Source organism: Mizuhopecten yessoensis, unplaced genomic scaffold (genome assembly GCF_002113885.1).
Source record: "Mizuhopecten yessoensis strain PY_sf001 unplaced genomic scaffold, ASM211388v2 scaffold1429, whole genome shotgun sequence".
NCBI classification, from domain to species: Eukaryota; Metazoa; Mollusca; class Bivalvia; order Pectinida; family Pectinidae; genus Mizuhopecten; species Mizuhopecten yessoensis.
Genome location: NW_018404042.1, coordinates 402,050 through 411,409, shown reverse-complemented (window position 1 = coordinate 411,409; position 9,360 = coordinate 402,050). Strand labels below are relative to the sequence as shown.

At 34.3% G+C, this 9,360-nt stretch overlaps 1 protein-coding gene across 7 annotated transcripts in view; it reads right to left on the bottom strand.

Annotated features, from left to right (window-relative positions):
• Positions 1 to 9,134, bottom strand: part of LOC110462155 (nucleolysin TIAR-like) — a 290,371-nt gene extending 281,237 nt beyond the window's left edge. For all 7 annotated transcript variants that reach the window (XR_002464240.1, XR_002464241.1, XR_002464243.1 and 4 more), the window contains exons 1-4: positions 9,060 to 9,134; positions 8,950 to 8,981; positions 8,718 to 8,814; positions 2,369 to 2,392 (exon numbers count right to left, since the gene is read on the bottom strand). Coding sequence is in view for 3 of the 7 variants with exons in the window: in XM_021516014.1 (XP_021371689.1) it covers positions 2,369 to 2,392; positions 8,718 to 8,814; positions 8,950 to 8,981; positions 9,060 to 9,074 (168 nt within the window). In the remaining 4 variants the exon portion in view is untranslated. The remainder of the gene's footprint in view (positions 1 to 2,368; positions 2,393 to 8,717; positions 8,815 to 8,949; positions 8,982 to 9,059) is intronic.
• Positions 9,135 to 9,360: the final 226 nt, after the last annotated feature.

The following is a 9,360-nucleotide window of genomic DNA, read 5'->3' as shown; positions in this document are numbered from 1 at the left end:
CCCCCCCCTAGACTGCACTCAGGAAGGTTATCCCCTTCACCTAGACTGCACTCAGGAAGGTTATCCCCTTCATTTGTGTAACTGTTGATTATTGTGGCTTAAACACCTTACCACCACAGTTAGGTTTAAATCTGCCCCGTAGTTGTGATGGCAGCGAAAAACAATTCAGCCGATGTGAACTTTTTGACCCTGCTCCTCAACCCCAAGGAATGTCAGCCTCTGTACTTGTATAACTGGATCCCAATAGGCTACACAATTTTGTTCTGCTCAGTCTGCAGTTTTTGGAGATGTTGCTTTACAGAAAAGTTGACAAGGATCCTGTCCTTCAGCCCTGCGGAACATCAATCAGCCTCTATATTTGTATAAATTTGGATCCCAATAGGCTAAGATTGGTACTACCCAGATTTGGTTCGGCTCAGTCTGCAGTTTGGAAGGAGATGTCGCTTTACAGAAAAGGCGATGACAGCAATCCTGCCCTTCAGACCCAAGGAACATCAGCCTCTATGCTTGGATACCAATAGGCTAATGATGGTACTACCAAAACTTGGTTCTGGTAGTTAGGGAGACGTTTTACCGACTAGTTGACCACAACAAACGGAGGACAGATAATTAGTACCATATATTCCTAGTGGTTTGGTTTTTTAATTAATCTGAGCTGGAAAAAGACATTGGAATTCTGGCAGTCATATCGGTGTCACTAGAGTACATCGCTTTATCAAATGAGACTGTGTTTCTACTTAAAACGTGTCAACATCGTGGACAAATATTTTATCATCTTCAACCACAACTGGCATACTATGGTAACTTCAGTTACAATCAACAATCAGCAACCTAAAGTAGTCCCCTACTTGAAACTTTGCTTCTCCAGACATTTTTCTACATATATGGCTAGACAATGAAAGGCTCACTGTGACAGGATAAGTCCAACTGGGTTTGGCTGTCAACCAATCAGAACCTGTTACTAAACTTAATATTATTGTAAAATTAAACCAAAACAAAACCAAAATAAATTCCAGAAACCGGTCTCCAATAATTAACTTGGGTGTAAAGTACCATGATTAAGCAACACTTTAAAAGTATTTTAACCTTGAAACCTCTACGGTTCACAAACTAGACCTGAAAGTTATGTGTAAAACTCAAACTTGTATGTGCTCTTTGTTCATAAAGGATCATATAGCACGACCAGTGAAATGTTTATGTGCGACATTTCAATGACTTCAGTACCATAGTCTGGTGAAGTTGACACAGCGCAGATCATGCTCAACTCATTCACCCCTGAAATTTCATAATGGACTATTCCAACCTTTGAATTGGAAGAGTTCAAATGTGTCTTCAGGGGTGAATGAGTTAAGGATTCCCATTCCACTGCAGGCAAAACACTTGAGAACTCAGATGTAAATTGGTTTCAGCTGTAACTGCATCTCTTCTGGACCTCAATACTTCAAATGTCCTGGGGCAACTACAGGGGTTTTGCCAGTTATTTTGGGAAAGGGCCCCTGAGCAGGTAATGGGAAAATATCACTGGCATTTGGCAAATATTGGGAAATATCATCATTGTTCCCACGTGTACAGGTTTGGGAAAATTATACCTGCAATGTGATTTGCAATGTTTTCCTCTAACTGTTTCTTACATTAAAATTTATAGCAATAGATAAACATCAATTTTCGGTGATTTTGTTTATTTATTCATTTTCAAATTTTCGTTATCTATTTCGAGTGCTCCTTCCTGAACGGTGACACTATGAACGTTGTACATATAACGACTGGAAACTTGTATAAACATGATTTTTAATCCAATTGGGAAAATAAAGACTGAAATTGGGAAAATGTACCGGAGCCTACAAACACCTGGCAAAAACCCTGAACTGGAGCAACAGGAGGTCTAGCTTTAGGGTTTGATTCTTCAGTCTCGGAATAGTGCTGTTTAAATTTCGTCTTCATCATTTCTCATGGTTTTCCTTTCAGAACTGATTGATCAAACATACGTTCACGCCAGGAAAAAAGTTTTCAACGCCTAGTTGTTGTTTCTGACAGTGGCGCAGCAATCCTTAAGTTATTGAAACTTACCAGTACATGTATATATAAACATTTCAATGGTTGTGCTATATAAACTTTATACAATATATTTACAAACCTGAAAAAAATGTTTTTTGAAATACTGTATACTGCCTAGCAAGGCTTATCAAATGTGACTTAGCACCAAATGTGTTTGAATAATGTATATAAACAAAATTCCAAATGAAGGAATTATTGATGATTTTAAGTCAATTTTCAGAATACTGCAGATTTAAAACAAACAGATTTTTCAAGATTAAAGTAAATATTATGTTGTATATATAATGTGTAAAAGATAACATGAATTTCTTACCTCTGGTTGAAAAGTTCCCGATACCTGGAACGATAATTTTGTGTTTTTATGAAAATCAATTTTATGACAATTTGTGTGCAACATATTTTTCAATTTGTTGCCAATACAGTGTACTATAAAACTTTTGGTGTGGACATGTGTAAATCAACTATTAAAAAAAATGGTAAATCTGACCTGCGTGACCACTGTTTATCAACTGGTGAGAATATTTCTAACCTGATTTTCTTTCTACATTGGTTGAATTCTTCCTGTCAAAAACCTTTTGTGTAAAAATAGAATTTACAAAACATGAAAAAAAATGTCGTTTATGGCGTTTAAAGTCATAACATAAATAATTTTAAAAAAAAATGTATATCCACAAAAATTGGATACATCCAGCGTTGTTATGCTGCTGTTGAGAAGAGCTGCTAATGTTATAATAAGTTTGTATGATCAACCTCCTTCACACTGTGTTAGCTATCATTGTTACAAAACAAAGCTCTCTTTAATATTCTTTTCTTTCCTTTTAATATGTAGCATAGAGATATCTTGATTTCCTATATTCCCCTGTGCAACAGATCCTATTAAAATTGCCACTTTTCCCTCTTAAATGTTATCATTGTTAAAGTTTGGGTGGTTTTTTTTATATTTCTTCATCTTTCTGTTTAAATGCAATATTACTGAGCTGAATAAATCATGTAGTGCTTTGTCTAAACAACTTTATATTTTGATAAAATTCATCTGATATTTAAGGAATATATGTAGTAAACTTGACAAGGAATTAGTTGGCTTAACAAATCAAGGCCCATAACTCTTTTACTTAAAGAGGAAACAAAAATGGCCGCCACACATGTGCTGTTATGTGATGGATGAGATGTGTGAAAGGTTTTGTTGCATTTAAAAAAATCAGTCTAGTAACTTCTGAGAGGAGTAGATAAATTGTTTTTATTGACAAATAGAAGGACAACCTGATCCTGATTCCATATACTGGTAACACACACACACACACACACACCCTCCCACACACACCCTCCCACTCCCCAAACCTCATTGCAGGGGATAAACTAACCATGAAGGAGGAAAAGCTAACAAAATAAAACATTGACATTAGGAGACAGGACTAGTCACAGTCTTATCAAACATAAGTTTTATTACAATGTCAGTAAAACAAGTATACACATGTATATGTTCGTGTTCAGTTCTGGTGTGTTTATGATTTTGTGTGTACAGAAATGTCTAATAAAATAGCATTTATGTTTTGTGATATTTTCTTCTATGTGCAAATCATCCTATGTACGTATTTCAATCTAATCTCTAATTTATAAAGTCAATAGACAGTATTGCATAGACAAGCTTGTCAGTATAAAAATACAGACACTTTCACACTCTGCTTATGAATGAGTTTTTTTAATCTGTAATCTGACATACTAGGATATTTTTAAGGAAAGATGAGCTCTGTGTAGGAGTTACCTCCCCTGGGCTACATCCAATTCACCAGCTATAGCTAGGTGGTCTTATTTACCAGGACCAAGATAATGTGTAAGCCTCAAATAACACTTCAGGCATAGCTAACACAAGTTTGAGAGACAACTTGTTATCCAAAAAAGTACAACTCAGAACTGACTTATCACAAAGTGTGCAGATTATAATCCAAGTCAGACATTGTATGACAATACCTAACTAGATAGTGTATGACAATACTTGTCCAATCACAGCGTATGACACCCATTTCGTCGCCCAGTGTATGACAATACCTAGTTAGACAGTGTGTATGACAATACCTAGTTAGACAGTGTGTATGACAATACCTAGTTACACAGTGTATGACAATACCTAGTTACACAGTGTATGACAATACCTAGTTACACAGTGTATGACGATACCTAGTTAGACAGTGTATGACAATACCTAGTTAGACAGTGTATGACGATACCTAGTTAGACAGTGTATGACAATACCTAGTTAGACAGTGTATGACAATACCTAGTTAGACAGTGTATGACGATACTTTTCAAATCATGTCCAATTACGGCATAAGATAAATGTTTAGTCCCCCGGTGTATTGTCACGCCTGGTGTGCAGTGTTTGCATTTCAGCTGTCTGAATATCTTTTTGAAGAATTAAATTTGAGAAGATTTGCAAAAATATTAAAAGACCACTTTAATTCTAAACTTGTGCAAACTATAGTATCACAACTCTATCCTTACACACATATCATTTACATTCTACTTAAAATTAATTCCCATACCTGTTGGATCTAAATACAGTTAACTAAAGACCAGTAAGCTTGACATCTTATTCAACACCCTTACTCAACCTAAAAGCATCACAAAAGTTCTCTTTTCAAATGAATATCTTTGTGAAGATGGGAACCCACAGACGTTAGTCAGTTAAATGTTCATAACGAAAGAATTTAATGTTTAACACCGTGTCTAAAAAAGCACACAAATGGCCCATCCAGTCATTGTCAGGTTTTGTTTGAAAAAAAAAAAAAATGTTCATCAACAAAACATTTAAAACAACATATTGTATAATACATGAATATTATATACCAAGAACATGTAAGAAAAAAAATTAATACTTAGAGTCAATCACATAGCTCCAATCTTTTTTTGTGATGGAAGTACACACCTGAAAAATAAAGTGTAGAGAGCAGTCCTACTTCACTTAAGGCCAAGGCAGTGTCATTCTTAGATTCTCGTCTTATCACGTTAGCTTTGTACAAAATTCACCCTTACCCTTTTCTGATACACAAATTAAGTCCTACACAATCTTGTTATTAGATCGCATAGTCTAAGGTTGATTTTGAAAGTACGCTAATTCAATAGATAATTTTTTTTTAATTTTTTTCCTTCATTTTATTCCTCTGTTATCAAAAGACATAACAGATAAATAGTGTGTTTTTTATCAGTAATCAAACTTGCTTTGAGAAAGAACTGTCCATGACAGAAACAAAAGATAGAAACAGGAGGAATTTCGGCCACTATCAGGGTAACATTATTCCTTGGTAATTTTGGAATTGCCACCTACCTGTACTAAAGTTCATTGGGAATATGGTCAAATTTTGTCGCTAATTAGAGACAGGACAATCCCTGAAAACACTGGTATTACCATTTAACAGATAATTTGACTTTTAACCAGGAAAAGACTTTGGGCATAAAAACTAACACAGTTACGTATCCAAAGTTTGAATAGAAATTCTGTTTTACATAGAATCAGATATTTGTTTATACTTCTTAAATTCTGTCTCACATAGAATCAGATTTTTGTTTATAGAATCAGAGTTGTGTTTATACTTTCGTGATTAAGGAAATTAATTACTTTTCAAATAGAAAAAACTTTTTGCCGATCTGGAAAAAACAGAAATGCAAAAGGAACAAAAACAAAAAAAATCTACCGTAAGAATGAGAATCTAAGAACAGCAATTGCCATTTAATGAAGAAAAAGAAAAAAAATCTTATTGTTAACTGATACTGCTACACACGATAGGCCTTTTAACAAAGGAAAAACATTCTAAACACTACCATCTGTATCTGTAAATAAACATGTGAAGCAGTTGTGTTGTTTTGTGTGGTCACCTCTCTGCCTGTACAGGACACTTATGTGTGTATGGTATGGTGATTCCAAAAATACTATTTTTCATGACATTTTGTAATTTTGGTATGAGACCATGTGAATGTAAAGGGGGATAACCCATTCAATGAAAAGTATTTTAAACCCTGTAATTATTTCTTTATGGAAGACAAAAGATATATATAAGTTTTATTCACTGGAAATCGTTTGGGACTGTTTAATTATTGCGTAAACACACTATCAAATTTTGTAATTTTGGTATGAGACCATGTGTAAAGGTATGTAATTAAATTAAAGATAAAGGGGGATAACCCATTCAGTGAAAAGTTTATAAACCCTGTAACTATTTCTTCGTGAAAGACAAAAGATAATTATTTGGTGCGCTGGAAATCCTTCAGGTTTCTTTAAGTATTGTATAAACACACATTAACCTATCAGAAATTTCCTGATGTTTTTTATGTACACTTTTAAACCTTATAATTCTCTGACATAGTGGGAAAAGCTATGTAGCAAAACTTTCAGATGTCTCAAAAAAGTACAAAACTTTCAGATGTCTCAAAAAAGTACAAGTACTTTTTATGAAAACTAATAATGTAAAATGCCAAAGTATATCTCTTTATTTCTGCATTCTGTAATAATCTTCCCTAAACGCAAAATTTTATGAATTCTATTTAAGGTTTGTTATCGACTTCAAAATAATACATCTTGGCATGATTATTATCTTAACAAGTAAAATAAATAAAAACACCTGCTGCTACTACGTGCTTCATAAGAATTGGAAAAAAAAATCATTTGTGAAACGGAGATAAAACACAAGTATGGTTATTTTACTTTGATCTTGGATTCCAAATATATCTAGATATGTGTAATGCACTTATCTTTGGAAAATGAAAAGAACTTTATATCTCTCAATGAGATTTATCTATTGCTGTCTGTGGCATACAGTAAAACAGAGCATTTGATATTAGCAGAATTCTTCAAACCTTGCTATTTGCTCAAACTCAAGTTATTCATTACCAATGAAAACAATTAATCGTAACATTTCACGTTATTTAGCTACTATCTTTATTTTAGTATTATTGTTCGGTTTATGCATCCTCTATTATGCTCCGGACAAACTTCAGTATTAAAATTAAACAAAGGGCCATAACTCTGTATATAGTGGGGCACGAGACCTAGTTCCATTGCACTGCACAATGAAGTGAAGGTCAAAGTGACCTAATTTCAGTGCACTGCACACCTCCTGTGGGTGATGCATGCATGCATACCTAAAGTTTCATCAAGATATCTTTAACGGTTTAAAAGTTATGGCCCGGACAAGTTGTGATTAGAAGAAAAAGAACCAGAAGAAGAACCAGTACTAATACAATATGTCTCCCTTCATTCGAAGGGGAGACATAATTATACAGGAACCAAACTATTACATTTCCGGAAATTAATTTTTATGGTAATTAAGAGAAAAATTTACTCATTTTACATCAGCATCTTCACCTCATGAAATTAAAAGTATCTAATACTGTACTATTATTTGATATTTATGAAATTGATCTTTCCTAACTGTAAATGACTATGATTATTACATACTTGACAATTCTCCCTATTGAGAGGGAGAGATGACATGTAGGACCCTTAAATTGAACATTTTCAACCAGTGAATTTGCTAAACTATTCTCATAATCTAAGAACTAATGATTTCATCTGAAAGAACAACTCAACATTTATTATGTCTCTATGGGGTATATGCACACATTTTATTTATGCTTTAACTTTGAGCATGCAGAATCTCCCCCGTGGAAATTTCGAGTTCAAGTTAGAAGGTATGTTATTTTAATAAAATTTCAGTGATTTTGTTGATCGGACAAAGGATTGAAATGCATAGAATATCAAAATCCTTAACAATGGAAAGAAAATGTTCAGAATCAGAACAATTATTTACAGCATATCAATATTCAGATGGGGATTCGAAGAGATGATGGATTTTTCCTCCAAAGGAAATTTACCTTGAAAAATTAGATCTAGATCTGTCTGTGTTCTAACTGTTTCATGTGAAAAAATCACTATATCAAACTATAGAAACAAACAGTTTTTTATTTATTAATGTGATCCTTATGTTACTGCTCAATAAAAAGTTGAAACACTAAACTGTCTGTAAAAGTTTAACCTGACAGACTAATTTGTATTTTATTGCAGGGAAAATCCTGAAATTTGCGAGAGTAGTGGGCCGTTTCCAGCTATTTATAGTAAATACCAAAATTAAGAAGGGCCATTCTATGTAAAACTGAAAGAAGATTAGAACATGGAGGTGTCAATTTTAGTTTTGAGGGGTCAATTGCCCGCCCCAGGCTTATCCTTGGATTGTGTTTTAATATATGATACAGTTGTAATAATTGTGTGGTCTCGTGATCTCCAGCTCCATCACCAACCTCAAAAATTAAGGCAAGTTCTATAAACAAAAATATGTCCATCACCTTTAAACAGCAGCTGTAGCACACGAGATCTGCTCATCAATACAGTAACGGCAAGAAAAATCTTTATCAGCCCTTGTGTACTGAAAATAAAACTGGGCACCTAAACAGGAAGATTTTTTTTTACATACTGGCACTATGTGTATTTGAAGAAGGCTCGCGTCCTCTCAACTAAATTGCCATACTTGTCTGTTTCATCAAATGTCATCCGCTTTACTGAACCGTTACCAACTTCTGCTGTGGGTTTTAACTGCACCGCCATATGGGGCTTGTTAACACAGCGACGTCCTCAAAATAGTTTTCCTTCCTGGGTGACAACAGACACAACTTACCTCGTGAATGATCTTACAGCTTTTGCATGGTCCAATCTGACCGAACAACGCAATAATCAAACTCTCGGTCACTGACGGATCCAGGTTCCCCACGTACCTATGTCAAATTAAACATTAAACACGTTATTATTATCGATGATGGCCAAAATTCAACTTTACATCGACGTATATGCAAACCGAAACTCAGATTATCGGCGAATCGAACTGAAACAGTAGATAATGGTTTACTTACAGGGTACGGGGACATGCCTCTTCTGTTACGTACTGAAAAATAAAAATGAAAATTAGCATCGAAAATGTTAAAATGACATTATCACATAGTCATTGGAAAAATACGAGTACCTGTTTCGCAGACATTATGGCTACCACACGTACAGGAAGTAGATTTTTACAATGCTATTGCGCACTCTCCAATACACAAAGGACGACGGGATGCTTTTCCGCCAATATTGAACGAGAACAGTATACGCTATTAGTACATTATGCGTCAAATTATTTAGGTTCATTTCGAGCCGATTAGACATTATCCCAAATCTCCACATTCTTCGTTGGATATTTTAATTTTGTTTAACGACGAAATATAATCTAAAAGATTAATGAATATTAGAAATTGAGTTTTTTTCGGGTAAAAAGTTTACAATAT